The 20,899-nt window shown below is 36.1% G+C and overlaps 2 protein-coding genes across 2 annotated transcripts; both read right to left on the reverse strand.

Annotated features, from left to right (window-relative positions):
• Positions 1-7,150: 7,150 nt before the first annotated feature.
• Positions 7,151-10,663, reverse strand: LOC125656098 (fibroleukin-like). Its single transcript, XM_048886687.2, has 2 exons — positions 10,513-10,663; positions 7,151-7,676 (listed from the first exon to the last, which is right to left on the reverse strand). Exons 1-2 carry the CDS (start codon positions 10,625-10,627, stop codon positions 7,438-7,440), a joined length of 354 nt encoding a protein of 117 aa, XP_048742644.1. The 5' UTR covers positions 10,628-10,663; the 3' UTR covers positions 7,151-7,437.
• Positions 10,664-18,418: 7,755 nt separating this feature from the next.
• On the reverse strand, positions 18,419-19,586 carry LOC125656488 (uncharacterized protein K02A2.6-like). Its single transcript, XM_048887090.2, has 2 exons — positions 18,995-19,586; positions 18,419-18,879 (listed from the first exon to the last, which is right to left on the reverse strand). The coding sequence occupies exons 1-2, from the start codon at positions 19,584-19,586 to the stop codon at positions 18,419-18,421; spliced, it is 1,053 nt and encodes a 350-aa protein (XP_048743047.1).
• Positions 19,587-20,899: the final 1,313 nt, after the last annotated feature.

Genomic DNA, 20,899 nt, shown 5'->3' on the forward strand with positions numbered 1-20,899 from the left:
AATGTTGGAAATACAAAATACTATCGACAGAAATGTTTTACTTAAGTGGAAACAAAAAAAAATGATGAAATATTTGCAAGTAATATCCTAGATATGATTCGAACTAGCAACAAAATAACGTGATAAAATAAGAATTCCGTGTATCTAATTACTCCCTGAATACTTCTCATTTACTTAATTTGTGTAGAGGATGAAGATGCGACTGTAAACTTACCAAGCAGATTCATTTATTTTTCCCACTCCCGCACGTAAACAAATTGTTTCGCGCCTTATTATGTACGAGAGTTCTCCAAAGGGAAACAACTCGGGCGTATCTCGAAACCGGTTTATTGCCCAGGAACTACTTCAACTCAATTGTGACGTCACATCTGTTTACATTGCTTTAAGAATGATAATGAATGAATCTGTTTACATTGCTTTAAGAATGATAATGAATGTAAACACTTCTTTTGTTACCGAAATACCTCTAGAATTTAAAGTGGATAAGCTTAGGAAAAAATGTGTAATAAAAGTTTATCGACTTAATATTGGCAAATGCCTCCGCCCCAGATCGTTTCACGGAAACAGACCTCGCAAAATCGGTTGGCTTTGCCGCGTAATAATTTTGGTTGGGCATGTATTTTCTGACATTCATAACTCTTTATCGTGTAGTTCTTCAGTTGAATCGTCGTTCATTGCTTATCATTGCATACTATTGCTTATAACGTGGTCACGAATGAATTTTTTAAAAAAGAAAATCAAAATATCAAATCAGCTTGCTCTTCACAGAATTATTTTTCATCAATACCGTTTCGTTCTCCCTTTTCTTCCCATTACATCTAACGCATGTGCATCTCAACCAGAGTGTTGCGGCATCACAGTACCCACCCCCACAGCCAATGTCCTGGCAGTGGTTGCTGCACTCATACTGATTACCCGGGCAGCCAAAGCCGGCCTCGGCTAGATCGAGCACGGCTAAAAGGAGAACAGTCGTCACTTTTAAAGCTATGCATTTCTTTCAGTACAAGAATGCATTTGAGACATATTTTAAATATGATAATGAGTATTCTAATTTATCACCTTCCATTCTAATTATTTTCAAAGCTGACCGTTTTGAGAAATCAAATCCGTTTTATGCACATCGGATTATTATATATTGTGTTACAGGCGGTTGTTTTTGACGGTATCATTCTCTACTGCAAACTTCTAAATTTAAAAAAGTATATGGGGACTAAACCCGTTTTATGAGCAGCAGTCAATTTAACCACTACAAAGGTATGACTACATTGGCCGCCGTGTGTCTAAACTGTGTCATACAGTCAACGAAAATAATTGACATTAGTCCTTTCTAATTTCAACTTATAAATAAATGAATATAAATAATCTTTATAAGTCGGATATACATAATCAACAAAGGAAATAAGGATATACATGTACTAGCTATTTTACCGACTTGTAAGGATGTTGGGGGGGGGGGGGGGGGGGTCACCGTGTGTCATTATTCCTGATAAATACAAATCTGATTTTCACTTTCCATTTCAAACATCTCGTAATTGTAGCATCCAACACGGAATATAGTAATTTTTTGGTTAACATGTTAGCTAACAATTTAGTAAACATTTTAGTTTGCACTTAGGTTAACATTTTGTTTTTTAAATTGTAGTAACATTTTCATCAATATGTTCCACAACATTGTGCAATTATTGAAAGAAATTCGAACACGTTGCCGTGAAAGTTTTTATATAAATAGGGACCAAGAACACGTCCGTATTCCTACCACAAATAAAATCTATCGCAGTTTCTGTGAAATGGAATTTGAAAATATTATCTGAGGCCGATTATTCTGGCCTTACGAAATTCCCGGAAACGCAGTAGCTGTCTTATGTGTTCAAAACAATATTTAGGTAAAATTCAGAAAAGTTTTTGAAATTGTTAATTACGAATTAGAATTAATTATTAATTATTCATTGTGATGGATGTAGAAAACATACTAAGTATTCTTTTTAAGAAACACGCTAATATTATTCATAATTCCACCTTTAGTACCGTGATTATTGATTAACAAATCAAGTTAATTGTTATAGTATAGAGATTACAATGTACATACCCATTACACTAACAAGCAGAATGACGAAAACGAAGGGTTTCATCTTGGGGAAAACTGCAAACTGTCAAAACTAAAATGTTCCTAAATCAATACAAACACACATAGAGAGGTGGAGAGAGAGAGAGAGAGAGAGAGAGAGAGAGAGAGAGAGAGAGAGAGAGAGAGAGAAACAGACAGACAAATTTATCTTACCACAGTGGAGTCCTTTGATTAAGTACACAAACTAAGTGGTCTTTTATACATTTTTATCAGGATGCGATTAAGTCGTACACAATATTAAATTACGGAATATGAATACCGATTGCGGTAACAAAATTCTAGGTGTATATTTGTATATGTTGGACTAGGATATTGCAGCAAATGTTCACTCTTTAGCGGATGTGTAACCGATGTCCAGATAGGTCAGATATTGATTATTCATTAAAAAAAACAACAACGAGTCATCTACCAGTTGTGATCTCATCGCCCGGAGCTTACTTTTGGGTTGTAGAAAGCGAAAAAATATTCAATACTGTTTCATAATTACATGAAATATGTTGGGATTACCTCAAGTAAAATCAAACAACTCAGGGTAAAAAAAAATGCGAGCTTTATTATAATTCAAATTTCAAAGAAAATCAATATGTAAGAAATAATACTAGTATTTTCAAATTTCCACCGCGATTTATTTTCCCCTATACAGTATCCGCTCAATATGGACGATGTATACATGGTTTTATTTGAAAATGTTGCATACATGAATGTATCTAAAACTCTAATTTGGGAAACCTTTTTTCCTCTACAAATATGTTTAATAATAATCATTTCTAACTGATAATAATAATAAATTTAAGAAGTAAACTACCATCCAAAAAAAAATTCATATATAAGGTAGTTGCATCCTCGTGTGACTAATCGATAAAAATTATTAAAATTAGAGAAAAAATATATAAAGTTTTATTCAATTAATAACAAAAGAAAATATATATGTTGCTAGCTTTTTTAAAGATGTCGGGTGTAGACTAATAGACGATAGTATGACGTAGTAACATACAATTTCATTAAACAACATACTAAAACTTGGTTAATTTGACAAAAAAATAATGTCACTAGTTTCAAAGAATGCTACTTTACTTTTTAGGTAAAACAATTGAGAATATCGGGAAAATCATTGTATAATAAATGTGCAATAGAGAAAATACCAGCAATGGAGTCATTGTTTGACAAAATTTTATTAAATATAGATAATTGATGATGTATATGAAATATGTATATCCCATGTAAGTTTTTTCAGCATCAAATAGTTAACATTTTTTTTCATTATACCCAGTCATCAGAATTCCTCCAACAAATATTTTTTAGCATGCGCAAAGTTCAATGAAATACAGATTTTGCAAAAGCCAATGACATCACAGGAGGGTGGAGCTACATATGTACCTTATAACAACTGGTTGGAATTGATGATATAAAAAGTGGGGATTATTTCCCAAATAACACACGTATGTACAACTGTATATTGTAATTTAATTGCCGATACTATTTTTGATCTGAAAACGCCCATAACCATTGAGAACGAGTTAATGAAACATTTCAGATTGTTTTGATTATTCATGTCATGCATTTAATGCGTATGTCTAATCGTCGAAAGAATTTAAAGTATTTTCATCAGAGATCTTGTCTGGTCAGTTTAACACACGAGGAGGCTACACAAAGCCGTCACTACTCACCACGCTGTATACTAATTAGGAATGAAGAGGCTACGTTTTATTTTATCATGTTACTGAAATTGGTTGACGGAGGATGCTTAGTCCTCCTGGGTACCACCTCTGGTATATGTATGTCAAGGGGTCCGTGTTTACCCAACTCTTTATTTTGTATTCCGTATAGGAGTTATGAGATTGATCACAGTTCGTTATCTTCATTTTTCATGTTACCCCTGATCTGTGCTCTAAGCTACCTATTCTGATTCATGGTGTAATGATACAATGCACAACATATTAAACTACCATTCACTAATGAACAAGTAACGAATAGATCAGACAGTAAATTATATTTTGTCTGACATTTAAGAAATGTACGTTTCATCTTTTCTGTTAATCACCTTCTGGTGACCCTAGCCTCTTTGTGAAAAAAGGTGAAGATAACGAACAGTGAGTAATGAAAAGGTGAAGATAATGAACAGATATCAGTCTCATAATGCCAATAAAGAACGTAACATTAAGAATAGGGCGAAACGCAGACCCCAGGATACATGTACAACGAACACGGGATCAGGGGGTTAGGAGGAGTACAATGTAAGCTTATCCTGTTCTCCGGTCACACCAGCCGTGAGTTCGATATCTCAATCAAGAAAAAGAAGCAATCTGTACTCATAATTAGTATGTAAGTAACGGCCTACCGATTGGTATGAAACATACCAGACAGCATCCGATCTACTAACAGATTGTATTTATAAATAGAATCGCTATTATAACGACCAATTTGCAAAATGATGATTATCAACTCCTGTAACATTAGCTTACTTGTCAATAGTCTCTCCGATTTCAAATCTGATCATACGCAGAATATGCTCTTGCGAATCAGTTGAGAGATCTAAACACAATCTGCGGGCAATAATGGAATTTTGCTGTATAAATATGGGTGCAGTGAAGCCTCGATAATCCGGACACCATTAATCAGGACGCTTCACTTTCCGGACGATTTTTTCTAGGGAAATGCGGACAAATTTGGAATTTTCTACATAAATATAGGTACATAGGTAGATGATAAGGGAGAGGCTGAATTATTCCCGTTTGTCATGAAGTTGAGTTGTTACTTTGCCGTTAACATCTATGTCAAATAAATACCCAAGTATGAAGCAGATGTAGAAGACTCTGAGGTGTCTTTTATTCCGAGAATAAAGAATATAAAATCGAAAACATGGCAGACACAGACCCTTGAAAAATCCATGTCCTTCTGCTTTGATCAATTCCGCAATAAAACGCAGTATGTAAAGAGCGACTTGCAGTTAGTATAAAACACGCTAGGCAGCATTCGACATAATGATATGAATTATGTTTGTAAATAAGATCATTATAATGTCAATGAAATTTGTGAAATACGGACTTAAAAAAGCTGTTGAACGACCACACCAACTGTAATTAAGCCCGTTATCTTGATCAGGTAAACGGAGTAATCCATAGTTAAAATCAGTATGTTAATAAAACACGTAAGACAGAATTCGACCTACTGATTATTTTTGCAAATTAGATCATAAAGACCATAGAATTTGCGAAATGCTGACTTTAAATGAGACAGTTGAAACCCCTGTAACATCAACTGAATTTTCACTAGCCAGCTGGTTCGACATGATGTTAAACGTTCTCACTTAAACACTGAAAATAGTTTGGGACTTTAAGTAGTTTCCTCGCCTTGCTTAAGGTAGAATTTAGATCGTGTGTTATTTACACACATAGATGGAGTATATGCTGCCTTATATTCAAGCTCAACGCACGGGCATGTCCTGGATCTTCCTGCTTAGTCTGCATACATCCTCTGAATCTGGAAAACGTACCTATACCAATTTATATCATACGTTTATCCTCCCTTCGAAAAAGAGGAGTTTTGTTGTTTTGCATCTAACGGTCAGTCGGTCCGTGGGTCTGTATACCAAGTCTTGTCCGCTCAATACCTTAAGGATCATTTGCTTGACAAATATCGAACTTGCTACATTGTTACAGCGTAAGAAGTAGACATCCCAAATTGATTTTGAGGTCACATGGTCAAAGGACAAGGGTTTTATCAATCTGGTCATTGCAAGATTGACAATATCTTGAGAACACATTCATTGACATCAAACTTGATACACTTCTACGTGGTAACGAGCATATACATGTATCCCTTATTGAATTTCAATTTACATGGTCAAAAGTCAAAGGGCAATCAACTCTGGATATAAAAAGATGTTGTTCGCTCAATATCTTGAAATATTTTAGCACACGTGTATAAGCCTTTTCCATTTTGCAACACAGTGACATAAAAGTTTCTTAAACCTCTCTGTTAAGCTCCATGTCAGGATATGTACACGAGGTACCTTTAATTAGAATATCTGGAGTGCATATAAATGATTATCACGCCTCAGACAAAATTGTTGAAATCTAATTGGTCAGATCTTGGTCACATGACGCCGTGAAAAAAAACAGTATTCTGCGAGTAAAATTCTTATTGGACGAGTAATTGTATTTATTGTCGGGTTCGACTTGCAGCTGTGACAAAATGGCGAAGCGATTTGGGCAGACGACTGCAACACAAATAGACGAGCAAAGGCTAAAAGCTAATTCAGAGAAAACACTTCGGCTAAGATCCTTGGGGACTACCTGAAGGAAAAGGGCCAAAATGAAAAATTTGAGGAATTTGATGCAGTAAGTTGTATGGTATAGACCACCACATATACAGTTAGAGGTCTTCGACGTGATAAATTTGTTACACAGTTAGCTAGTGACTTGATACGGAAAAATACATGGTGTGAACAGAAAACCCGTATCGGGTTCGACTTCGCCTCGTTCGATACGGGTTTTCTTTTCACACCATGTGTTTTTCCGTATCAGGTCACTAGCTAACTGTGTAACTAATAACCGAGTTACTAATTACGGTAGATACTGAGGGGGGTGTTCCGTACCGTCATATCAAAACCTTAATACATGAACATTAGGGGAAAAATAATTTATTAACATGCCACAATAATCCAACAATTACAAAGCATGATACACATCATGGGCACGTCATTTGAAGAAATATTTACAGAGATACAACTTTACATGGAAATCAAATTTTAATATTGATTTCGCCCTCTGACGCATGCAAATATTTACATTTCCAATGTCTTTGCCTTCGATATCTTTACCAATTGAAATGATAGCCATTTCCTCATGAATGAGAACGACGTGAGTATGAATTTTGATGAATATAGTATGGAGCACCCTATATGGATATGCATTGGTGTATATCACGTACATATTCTAAATTGTCAGTATAAATGCAAAATTCTCCAAGAAAAGTTAAACAATTAAACAAACCCTCGGTTCAAACTAATAGTTTGCAACAAGATGTTTTAAAGCATAATCTTTAATTCACCTTATGCATAAATAATCCTTTTGGGCTGAAATGAAATATGTAACTAACAAAACCGTTCATCTCCATTAGTTGCAATGACACATTTTATTGTACAAATTTCAACGTCTTTCCATGCGAATACGTGTAGCAATCATTCACTGACCTAATGCCTGTAATGTCATCTTTGTTCGTTATCTTCGCCCTTTCACGAGTTACTCTTGATGTAGTATTTTCACCTTACTAAAGATTTTGTTTGACCGCTCAAAGTGTCTTCACACGAGTTACTTCCGTAGCAGCATTTGAGCCTTACTAAGGATTTTCTGTCCTGATTTCCACCACATCAGGGTTCTCTCCGTGTAGTCGCCGTTGAGGTTGAGATAGAAGCAATTTTGATACCACCAAGCACTTCTGTATCTCACTGCACACGACGCACTAGGTTTCTCGTCGTTATCCATGTCGTATGTGGTAAACTTCATGTTGTCATGGCAATAGATGGCGCAGTTACCCGAAAAGGTGTCCGCTGCGAATGAAATAATAAACATTGTAAAGTTAGTTAAGCATGCATTTCAAATTGAACAAATGTCAAACGCAGACAGCATGAATATAAAGGGGAAGATATCAAACAGTGATCAATTTCAAAATTCCTAGAAAGAATACAGAATTAAGAGTAGGGCAAACACGAACCCCTGGACATACCAGAGGTGGGATCGGGTGCATAGAAATAGTAAGCATTTCTTGTTGAATTGTCACACTCACCGTGAGCCCTAAATGTACCGGTATATTTCGATCAGGTAAACGGAATAATCTGTAGTCAAAATCAGTATGTAAGAATCACCTGACAATTCATATGAAAAACGCCAAACAGCATTTGATTTAATGACAGGTTGTATTTGTCAATTAGATCGTTATAACGACCATAGAATTTGCGGAAGTGCTGACTTTAAACGAGACTATCAAAACCTTGTAACAACTCAACATAATCATAAACGGGATGATTTAAGCTCCTCTATCATCAACTTTCCATATTCATTTACGTGTAGCAATATCCCATTATCACCTGCATATCGTGTTTGTCTTTCAACTGATTCGGTACGAAAGTGCTTGTTCTATATATGATCATTTTTAAATCAATGCAGGTTACGTACAAATAACTTGATGTTATTGAGGTTTCAACAGTCTCGTTGAAAGTCAGCATTTTGACAAGTTTATGGTCGTTATAACGATCTAATTTACCAATGCAACATATCGTAGCAATTAAGACCACTCTTTGCACGCTGATTTTGACGGATGAATATATCTAGCTCACAGTGGGTGTGACCAGTCGACAGGGAATGCTTGTTTTTTTTAGGCACATGATCCCACTACTCCAGTATGCTAGAGGTTTGCGGCAAAAAACTTTTGTTTGACTTGGCGCCGCTTAACATCTAGCATCCATTGGAAAACTTCTCACCGCTGAAAAGGACAAAATGGGAATGTGTAGTTTAATATACGTTCAAAGCTTTGTCATTAACGAGTGTCAATCACCAATCAAGTATTTGTTATTTTTAAAACAAAGTTATTCTGCAACACTAACTATGAATCCATCAAGACAAAATGTTTTCTAAAATTACGGAACGGAATTTAGATGTTTCGACAAAACGAAATTGATACTGCAAATTCTATACTTATAAGAATACGCTTAAGAAATGTTTTATCATAAATAGAATATCATGACATTGTATAGCCTCCCCTCTTATATGCAAATATTAGTGTCATACTCCTTTATTTCTTTAAGAAAAGAAATGATAATGTAATGTTTTCGTTCTTTGAAAAAGGATCCGTAGAAATGATTATGACGTGAAATGAAAATAAATCCTGGCTAACGTTTTAAACAATATATTTGATTAAATACGTATCAAAGTGGAATTAATGCTTTCCGCTTTGCCACCTGGAAATACGTAAGTTCCTGAAAATTACTTGTTGACTTTTATTTTCACGGAAATTCGATCGGAGCTAGGTCGTTAAAAAATGAGGTTTGAATGTTAGATTCCGAAGTATATAAGGAACGTTAACGAATGCTCTAAGCTGTTGGAGTACTGATCCCACCTCTGGTATGGCCAGGGGTCCGTGTTTGCTCTACCCCTAATTTTGTATTCTTTGTAGGAGTTATGAGATTGGTCATTGTTTGTTATCTTCAGTTTTTATCTATCAAAACCATCTTGGTACATATTCTGAGCATGATCATGTAAATAACATGCACTGCGTAAGTTTAACTATGACGTAACATCAGGACATGATATATTGCTTACTACGGAGGAAAAAATGTCAAAACAACGGGTTCGGCACAAGGGCATACACTTGATGAATGTATACAAGTATAAGGATAAGCATAATTTTCTACACAAGATCGATATTGCTGTACAAATGTTGTCAGTTCATCATGTAAACAAAATTTCAAGATTCAAGTAGTTCAAGTGTGATAATCAGCAAAATAAACAGACCTGTATCGTTTTCTTAAACTAACAATCGAACAGGATTTGCGCTAAACCGTTTTATGTCTATAGTCCTATTGACGTCATCCTTTGACGTGTTGTAGTGCAATACGCAATTCCCGAGTTGCTCAATACTTCTTTCCCTTTGTGGAACTCTTACGCACAGTGAGACACAAAACATACTATCGTCCACACGCGTAGGGTACAAATGTTTATCGCTGCCTTGATATATTGCCTAAAGGCCGATTATCAGACATCATGTAACAACCCAAACTGCAAGGACACACAATATTAGTAAGTTTATTAGTATTTGATAATGAAAAAGCTCAAACAAAAATCGATAATCGCCAGTTTTCTTTCATTAAAATATCACTCGTGCAGAAGAGGAAATAAAAAATAATTTCATATTTAATTTAATAACCCAATTCATTCAAATATTATTCTTGATATAGTCAGTTTAATGTATAACAACGGCTGATATAAACAAACGTTACACTTTCATTACTTCTATCCGTATTAACATAGCTAGTCTAGAGTATATGTATACATCTTGTACCCACCCAAGCGTTCAACGGAACACTGAACGTACCTCTATCACGGAAGAGTTGATATCTCCGAAGTTGTGTATTAAACATGTTTCGCGTCATACGAGTTGTGTATGAATTAATTGATTTAAAAATTTAAAATATTGGTTCTGTATTTTATTAGCTTCTCTTTTGCATAAAAAGGATTGTTACTGACCTTATGTTAGATCTTGACATATATGTTATTTGAAAGATGAGACACTACGTATTTGACAACTCATGCTTATCTAATTCGTCTCTTAAAAAGTTTCACGGAGGACATCAAAATATTACTGTATATAGTATTTAAGCAGTGACTCACTTGCATTGCCAACAGCTCCAGCGTTACTTATATGCATCCGGTATTTGTCCGTCTCTCCGTCAATAGCGAAGTATGTATATTCGATATAATACTCGATGTCATTCTCGTCCACCATTTCTAGTCGAAGGTGATTGTGGCCCGTGGATGTTAAAGCGTGAATGATATCATTTCCTGTTAAAAGTAAATAAAAGCACTAGAGGAAAATACCTTTCATAGTTACTTGTATGATACCCCCAATAAAAAATCGAAAAAACCATCAAAGTAAATTATGAAGTGTTTAATAACAAATTTCGAATATTGTTTTCTTTGCTGCAGTTTTTAACAGATGCAGTAGATTTGGACCATTGCATGTCACCCAAGTTTGTACCAGTGAACTGATATTGATCATTAGACATTATCAATGATCAACGTCTTAGGTTTGACGAGATGTCGGGATAGCAAATCGAACCCAGGACCCCCACCGGCTTGTAATGACCCGTCTTTTGTACATGTGTATGAAGTAATAGATATGATAAATGTTTCATATTCATAATATGCATGCACAAATACCAAGCCAATTTGAAATATTGAATTGCTTGAAGCAGTTGTGTTGTACAATCTAAACAAGTTATGTGGTCTGCACGCGGCGTTGTCTTACTATGCGAATTGTTATTCAACACATTGGCTGGTTCGATACGCAAGAGCTTGTTCTGAGTGTGGTCGGCTTTTTAATCGAGGCAGGCTACTGCCTGGCAGGGTCTCGGCGGTCTCGTTTGGGTTCAGCATTTCGCGAATTCTATTGTTGTTATAACGATCTAGTTTGCCAATACAACCTATCATTGGGTCAAGTGCTGTCTGACGTGTTTCATACCGATTGTTAGACCGTTCTTGGCACACTGGTTTTGACTACGGATAACTTCGTTTGCCTGGTCGGGATATGGTGTTCATGGCTGGTGTGACCGGTAGACAGGGGATGCTTATTCCTCCTAGGCCCCTGATTCCACCTCCGGTGAGTCCAGGGGTCCGTGTTTGCCCCACTCTCTATTTTGTATTGTTTATAGGAGTTATGAGATTGATTACTGTTCGTTATCTTCACCTTTCATGCAGGAATTACCATCGCATTGTCTTTAAATAACATACCGATCATAAGGAAACACACTTACCGATCCACAGACTGCTGTTTATAAATCCAAACCCTTCAGCATATTCCCGCCAATTTCTGTAAAAGTCCACGTCTCCATTCACACGTCGCTGTATAACCTGTAGACAGATTGTTATCAGATTTTTATCCAATACTGTATTTTGAAATTAACATGCGATTTACTCCAGAGGACCAATGTAAAAGATACTAGTAATTTGGAAATCTTAGTAAGAATGGAAATAAATGATGGACTTACCGTCCAGGCTTGTCCTAATTTGAATAAACATAAGACTCTGACAAGCGTGCCCTGAATATTCAAAGTGTACTCCCCGGATTCAGAAGTAGAGAGAGAAACACAATCACAGTCTCCACATCCTGAGGAGAGAGACACGAATGAATGTGTTCATATCTATTTTAAATACCAAAATGAGAAATATTGTTCATTAAACAAAGTACCTCCACTCTCATTGGACTTGTCAGCTTAATTGTTCAAAGTAGAAAAGTTGTACTGATTTTCACTTCATATAGGTTAATTTAATCAACAACCGAAGAAAATATAGGGTACCTGTAAAATGCGAAACGAAACGAAATCTACCGAAACGAAACGAAATCTACCGAAACGAAACCCATCGAAACGAAACGAAACCTACCGAAACGAAACGAAACAGATTGTATGATCCAAATCTTTTAATTATAATAATTGAAAATGGTATCTTAGGCCCCTGTTAAAGTTTACACATATAGATAAAATTCGCCTCCCCTTTGATTTAGGCTTTCGGCTTGACTGATACAAAGTTTTAAGAGTTGGAAAGGGGGGGGGGTAAGCACAAAGTACATAAATACCATGTGCAATTAGCTTCGGATCCATAAATTTCAGAACGGAAGGTTACAGTCTCACAGGTCAGAGGTCTGGGGAAACACACTAAACGAGGGATGGGGTCGTCGGCGTTGAATCACTATGCTTGCGTAAATTATTGCATATACATCATTTCGGATTTATTTACTTTTTCATAGATTATAATGCTAGAATAGACCACCTTACAGTATATCTAATTTTCGCTATACTGAATGAAGTATTCTATCAGTTTTGGTTTCAGTCTACTGTTGGTGGGTTGTTTTGTTTTTTGTTGTTTTTTTTTTTTTTTTTTTTTTTACACAAATGTGCCTTACTCGAATTTCACGTGAATTGCTGTATTTCATCAAGTTTTCAATGTCTCGTTTTCTATAATGAAGGACAATTTTCAAAAATCTTACCGAAACTCGGGGTAACATTAGAGACCTTGAAAGGCTCTGTTGCATTTTCATAGGGTATTTCTTCCGTGGATTCGTTCAAGGAACTCTAAAAGAATTTGAAACATAATTATATGTATAAATATGATTTGCTTGCAGAATGTATTGCAACACTTATATAACTTTCTCTCCAAACTTGGGCTACTTTAGAATATGTTGATCTGAGCATGTCCATATAAGTATTAGTTGTATGGGTCAATTTTGATTATGACGTCACATTATGACGCCAGGAATGGCGAAGGAAAACAAATATCAACAAAACAGTTTCGGTGTAAGGACATACACCAGCTGCATGTAAATTGAGACAATACCATTATGATATACACAAATGTGTCTACATAATCTCACTATTGCTGTGCCAATGTTATCCGTTTATCGCGTGAATAATGATTCCCAAAAGCATTCGACTTAAGGACATAGATGTATTTGCAAATTATATCATATCATTATAAAGACCACTTGCGAAATGCTGACTTTAAAAGAGACTGTTGAAACCCCGATGATATCAACCTATTTGTCAGTAACCTGTATCGGTTTCCAAATGGATTATACGCAGAACATGCTTTCGCGATGTTAATGGACTGTTGCTACATAAATATGGGAAGTTGGTAATTGAGAATATTATATCATCCCGTTTGTCATAAAGTTAAGTTATTTTTCATATCGCTTTCAACGTCTACGTTAAAAGTGCATTATATGTGAAAGTTATATCAACCACTTTTTTTTTTTCAAAATTTCTCAATGACATGGGAAGATATATTAATGACGAATAAAAACATTTGTTTTGTACAAAAAGAAGATAAACCTCATAAATATGCGTTAGATAACCACTTTTAGTGTAAAGAAATACAAATGTATATAAGGAAGATTTATAGACTTGCGAGTTATCTAATCATTGAAATTGCATATTCCTGTGCCTGGTTTAAGGGTAAAAAGTGTTATAAATCATTAAAATATAAAAGATGGAGTAATTTTTATTGAATTGAATTTGTGGTGACAAAATGACAGCTAATGCCCCTTTAAGGACGATATCCAAGTACAAAACAGGATCGCAGGACTCAGTGGTGTTCTCTTGGATATATGAAATCAACATATCAATGAAAATGAATTTTGTTAACAGATGTAACGCCCTCGATGGATTTAATACCCAGTTGAAGACCACGGTAAGATATTTATCTCGTCTAGGAGATCGTAAATCTGAATGTACTACATCTAGAAAGGGATGTTACAGGTTTTGCAGATGAACTCTTACCATAATGCATCGGTGTAAATATGTGGCACTTCACCTACAGCTAGTGATATCTGAGTGGAAAAGGGTCAATATAACGAACAATGACCAGTCTCATAAATCCTATAAAGGACACAGACGTTAGAGTGTGATGGAGTTGGACCCCTTGAAATACCAGAGGTGGGATCAGGTGCATTGGAAGAGTAAGCATCCCCTGTTGACTGGTCATATCCTTTGCTAGTCCCCTATTTTGGACAGGTAAACAGAGTAATTCGAAATTGAAATCAGCGTGTCAGAATAGCCTAATCATTGGTATGAAACACATCAGACAGCATCCAACCTAATGACAGGTTATATATTGTATTGAACATAGAATTTGAAAATCAGGCAAGAAAGAGCATATGCAGGTGATGATGCAATATTGCTACACAAATAATGAAGAAACAAAAGTTACCATATATGTCATTAAGTAGAGTCGTTAATTTGTTAACTTCTATGTTCAGTAAGAAATCCAAATAGGAAGCAGGTGTGGTGGATTCTGGGGCGCGGGGGATTTGGGGGCGTCTTTTATTTCGAGTTAGTGAACAAATCTCGAAGAAACGTAAATCAAACAAACAAACCATTTACTTTGATAACAATTATGATATATCTCCATGACTTGCAGAACTGATGGATTCGGATAATATTGGCTGGAAGTAGAGTCATTTAAACATTCATATTTAAAATTGAAAATTATTTTCACCATCTCATATATATGGTCTACATTTTTCTCTTTTGAAAATCCGATTCATTACAATCCAAGTAAAGATTATGTATATATTTATTCAAGCGTTCGATGATTTTCATCGTTCATTCCTATAAAAAAAAAATCTGATTTTGTTAACACCATATTTTTGTACCTACCATCAAGTAGTTTCTGCAGTTGTTTAAACATACACCGGTATCGTTTGAATATATTTCTGTCAGAAGCACACATCGCGTACCTTCTCCAACCGCACAAACAGAAGCGGAGATACAATTTCTGGTTTTCAGACAGCTAACAACACAGGGAATTGAAGCATCTTTTCTGTTAAACTGTACTTCTTTTATAATCTGTCGATTTCCATGACAATTCTCAGCTGTGAATGTTTCTTCTCGAAAACATGAAACAATAAGTACGAAGGAAGAAATTGCAGTCAAAATTCGCAGACTGCAAAGCATTTTCATCAGTTAACGTCGTTTCTCTCTGGTTGAGATCAACATTACTAATGACAATCGCAATCGATCATTGGAAAAAAAATCCCTGTCTGAAATAACATGAGACAACAGATTAACTAGTCACTGATACAATATTACATAATGATATACCTAAAGGAAGTGTTCACCTCTAATAGTTTATAGAACTACGAGGCTACATATGTAGTGTTTTATCAGTGATGAGACGTTCAAACCCATCAAATCAGGAAAAACATGTCACCGAATTATCTTCAATCTGGGAGGTTCAATACACCGATCCACTGCAGTTCGTGACCTTATATTTTGACCAATGAAATGCGCTGAAAAAAAAACCTCCGCCCACCAACTCGAGCCTCGGACAAACATTGGAGATTCGCCGTTGTTTTGTATAGTAAACACAGAAAGGTATCGACCGATCATGTGTTAATAATACAGTGTGTACGCATCTTTTTGTATGAGGAATGAATAAACATTTTCTCTTGAATCTGTAAATTACACTGTAGGTATCCAGACAAACTTAATCGAGCCAAATTCACACCATTTCCATCAACGAAAGACAGACTTGCAGAAGTGTACATGCCGTTTATTGCCTTATGTCACAGGCCTCAAAGTCAGCTAAATGTCCACAAAATAACGAAGATACGTACCTATGAACTTGGTAAGATGTTTTGTTGTTTATTGTACTACGCAGACATTTATAATCCAGGCACGTAGCATCGTTTTTCGGGTGGGGGGTCACTTGCTGATACATATCTTCAATTTTTATGTACTCTCTTTTTACAACTGTCACAAAAGGGGAGGGTCAGAGGAAGTGTATATCATAGCTTGAAAAGAGGGAAAACAGTCATTGTATGGGGAAAAGGGGTAGATACGTTGTCACACTACACTGCTCTGAGCACTATATGCATGTTTGCAAAGTTGTAAAACATGCAACTAAAATCCAGTGTTTGCAGTTTGTACTGTGCTTGTTAGCCAATAGATTACATACTAAAGACATTGATGATTAATGTATCAGTGAAACTTAGTTGCGAATGTTTCAACAAAATCTAAACGATGACCCTACCAGGATCTGCTGCTAGTAATTTTGTTTTCTCTTCTTTTCTTAGCAATATGATGAGCCAATAGCTGGATACTAAGTCCCGTGTGATGTTACATGTAAATAGGAGGAAATGTACCTGTCAGGATACATATGGAGATTGAATAGAACAATGAACTAATTCAAGTGCTTTAAACTTTTCAGTAGAAAAATTGCTGACACTACATAGTTGCAAAATGTTGACTTATAATCTTAAATATTAATGTATATTTTATCAGAGATTTTGAGAGAGAAAAAAGTAGGTAAGAAATAACGAAACTTTTCAATATTATATACATTTTTAATTACTGAATTTCGAAGACCATATTTATTGAAGACGCTTCAAAACGCATCCTAAGCTTATTAATAATCAATCTTGATGAAGAGACTAATACAGACATGATATTTGAAGAATAAACCCCACCAATGGATTGTTGTCAGTCTGACTAAAGCCAGTCCCTACTAATTGTTGTCAACCAATATGCTGTTGCAATAAAATATTTTTGTGAGTAAATGTTTGTTTATTGGCATTTATTGGGTTATAACTTTAGAAACCCCTACATTCCAACCTAAACCAGTGAATATGGGTTATTTTATAGGTATGTAAATTTAACAGTATCCATACAACAAAAACTCGCAAATAAAAGAAGAAAAAGGGAGGACAGGACATTAAGAAATAATGGCCACAATACCCTGGCTACATATGATATCATTATACAAGTCTATTTTCGCAGCAAATGTAATAGTGGCAGTAATTGGTGCCGTATAAGTTTTATATTATGACCCCGGGGTCGAGGCCTCTACTGGTGGACTGTTAGTCCCCGAGGGTCTCTACAGCCCAGTAGCTAAGTACTTCGTTACTAGCTTGAAAATATATTTAATTGCTGTTATAAAATTTAGAAATTCATTTCAAAATTAAGGATTATCTCCCTCATACATAGCTCTTATCCTTGGACGAATTTGGCTCCATCTTTTTTGGCACACTGTTTTTGGCTATATTTAGCTCTAAAGCTTCATAGTTATTTCGGATTTCAAACATTTCGGTTGAGCATCACTGAAGAGACATTTGTCGAAATGCGCATCTGGTGCATCAAAATTGGTACCGTATAAGTTTTATATCAAGTTTAAGCATTTTAATATCATAAAATTTGCATCAGGAATTTTATATGAATTAATGGAAAATTTTGTAACGCCTTTCATCTCGAAGGTTCGAAATCTTTAATGATTGTGATCATCCTATTGCTACATATATTTTATTAACACTAACGGAATTGCTAGTGAATGACATTGGTTTTTATTTGTGTACATAAACGAATTTCTTCTTCCTTGGAGTTGGTTTGGACTTTAAAAATACCATCGATGAAACAGATGCAGATTGAAAAACCTCTTAGGTCATATTTTAAAAACCATTTAAAATAAGAGGAAAAGTGTTCTATATTAATAAGGCATAAAAGTAACCTATAAGTTTGTATAACTATGAAAAAATAATTCTAAATTAGAAGAGCACTTAGTATAATTGCCCCAACCACTAATGAAGCAAACTAAGTTGCATGATTGCTTTGGAGAAATCTGGTTTAGTTTAAAATGTTTATCGTGGCAGATCTAAGATTTGTCAAAAGGGAACCTAATATAGACTAGGGACTTGTAGTGTTTGTATACGAATTTAACCATAAAATGCTATCGGATTTAACCAGCATTCTACACACTCTAAACTCAGTGATAACACATGATGCTGCATACACTTTATCAAACTTAACTCACATGCGTCATACGATATCGTCATAACATTCAAGTTCGGATATAAACAGATTATATTACAATCCCTCCATTCTTTAGCAAAAAAATTCACATTATTTTAGAAATTCAAATTGATATTAAAATTGTCTTTCAAGTCTTATTTGGTATGGCAGCCTTTTGATTAACACAACACAAACTAGTTCTAAACAGTCTCTAAATGAACACAATAACAAATTCAGAATCAGTCACTCATCACAGAGTCTTTGAATCTGGCGGGGAGTCTTGCCTCTCGCTTCGGCCTGCTAGTAGAAGGTACAGGTGTATCATTAGAGTCTTCCAGGTTTGTATCGTCTGACTGAGGTGGTACGCAATCCTCTGGAATCTCACTCGTGCAATCTTTGTTTTTCCCATCAGCATCATTATACTGTTTAACATGAGTAATGGTCCTTTTGTATTTGGCGTTTCTCCCATCAGTCACAGTTATAGCGTTTCCAGATTTCTCGATGACTTTGTATGGTTCATCATAGAAGTTCGGTGTAAGTTTATCCTGCTTGTCTTGTTTCACCAGTACTTTGTCTCCGATTCCAATGTCCGATTCTTTAGCCTGACGTCTCGCATCTGCGTACAGCTTCCCCTTCCCTTTGTTTTGACCGTCACGATCTGTGATCTCAACATCCTCCTCAACACTGGTGTCGGAAATAGCTGGAATCTTTTGTTCTTATCTTATGTTTGAACATAAGCTCGGATGGACTAACTCCTGTAACACTATGAGGTGTAGTTCTGTACATCCACAAGAACTTGTCAACCTCCTCCCTACAGTTCCGTTTTTCTGCAAATGCAATCCTCATTCGTTTGAGAAGTGTTCGATTCTGCCTCTCTACCTCTCCATTCGCTTGGGGCCAAAGGGGTGTGGTCTTCCTATGCATGATTACCTCACTTTCTAAGTAATCCTTAAAGTCAGAACTCCTAAACTGAGGTCCGTTGTCTGTAGTTCTGCTCACTGGCAATCCATGTGTAAGAACCATTTTCCTCAAACTCCGTACAATTCTATCAGTAGTTGTAGACCTCATGACATCAACTTCAAAATACCGACTGTAGTAGTCAACAACAACAAACAAGTTGTCTCCTGTAGGTAAGCACATAAGATCTGCAGAAATGTGCTCCCATGGAGACGATGGTATGTCGGTTGATTTCATCGGTTCTGATTTCTCTGGAGAACTTACGAGTTGACATGAATTACATGACCTGCAGAACTTTTCAGCTTCCCGGTCAATTCCAGGCCACCATAATTTGGTCCATAGGTTCCTCTTCATAACGACTATTCCTGGATGTCCCTCATGAGCTAGTTTAAGGACATTCTCTTTCAGACTTTTAGGAACAAGAATCCGAGATCCTCGCAGAACTAACATTCCAATACATGCAAGTTCATCTTTAATGGGCAACACAGTTTTACAAGTTACTCGATTTCATCTGTCTGCTATCTCCTCATCTGTTGTCAATTCACGTTCCATTTCTCTAGTTGCCAATGCGTTCGGAGTTGCTGTTAATGCCACAAAACGTATGTGTTCATCTTCATCGTTTTCAATATCAGAATTTGACTTCCCTTCAGATGTCAAAAGTCGAGACAAGCTGTCTGCAATGTTGTGTTTCCCTGGAATATGGACTACACTGAATTTGTATGGTTGAAGACGCAACGTCCATCGTTGTATCCTTGGACTTGCTGTTCCTCTGGATTTAGAAGAATAGCTACATTCAAGTGATTTGTGGTCTGTAAGAAGTGTGAAGTCAGTTCCAGTACAAGTACATATGTAGTCTTTCACAGGCCCAAACAATTCCCAAAGCTTCCTTTTCATTTTGAGAATTACGACGTTCCGTATCTGTCAAGCTTCGACTGATGTAACAGATAACTCGATTCCCCCCTTGATCTCCTAAACCAACACAGTTCATAATCCCACGGGGCTAGTGGCTGTAATCAATGTGGTCTTCGCACTCCCATCAAAATATCCTAGTGTCTTTGTATTCTGAAGTCTTAATTTCAGTTCTTGGAAAGCTATTTCCTGTTTTGTTGTCCACTGGAATGTAGTGCCTTTTCTAGTAAGTTGTCTCAATGGCTCTGCAACAGTAGCCAAGTCAGGAATAAATCGACTACTAGTTTATCAGACCTAGGAAACTGTGAACTTCAGCTGCATTTTCTGGTTGTCGACTTTCTTTCACTGCTCGGACGTTCTCCTCTTCCGGTTCAATCCCTCGGGATGACAGCAGGTGTCCCATAAAACAAGTTCAATCATTCTGAAATTACACTTTTCCTTGTTCAAAGTTAGTCCCAATTCCAGTATTCGGTTCAACAACTTTGCGAGTCGCTTATCGTGCTCCTCAGTTGACTTCTCATGTATGATGATGGCATCAAAAATATCCCTCACCCCCTCTAGTCCTTGAAGTGCCTGCTGAATCACAAGCTGATACATCTCTGGGGCACAGGATATTTCGAATATCAAGCGTTTATAACAATAGAGTCCTAAGTGGGTCAAAAATGTAGGAATTGGTCGTGAATCCTTGCTAAGTTCAATTTGATGAAAAGCCTACTTTCTATCCAGCTTGCTGAAGACTATACTCTGATTAAGATCATATAGGACATCATCCACGTTGGAATAGGGTGTTGTTTGCAAATCACTGCTTCATTTGCACACCTCATGTCTACGCAAAGTCTTATATCTCCTCCACT

This window comes from Ostrea edulis, chromosome 7 (assembly GCF_947568905.1).
Source record: "Ostrea edulis chromosome 7, xbOstEdul1.1, whole genome shotgun sequence".
NCBI lineage: Eukaryota > Metazoa > Mollusca > Bivalvia > Ostreida > Ostreidae > Ostrea > Ostrea edulis.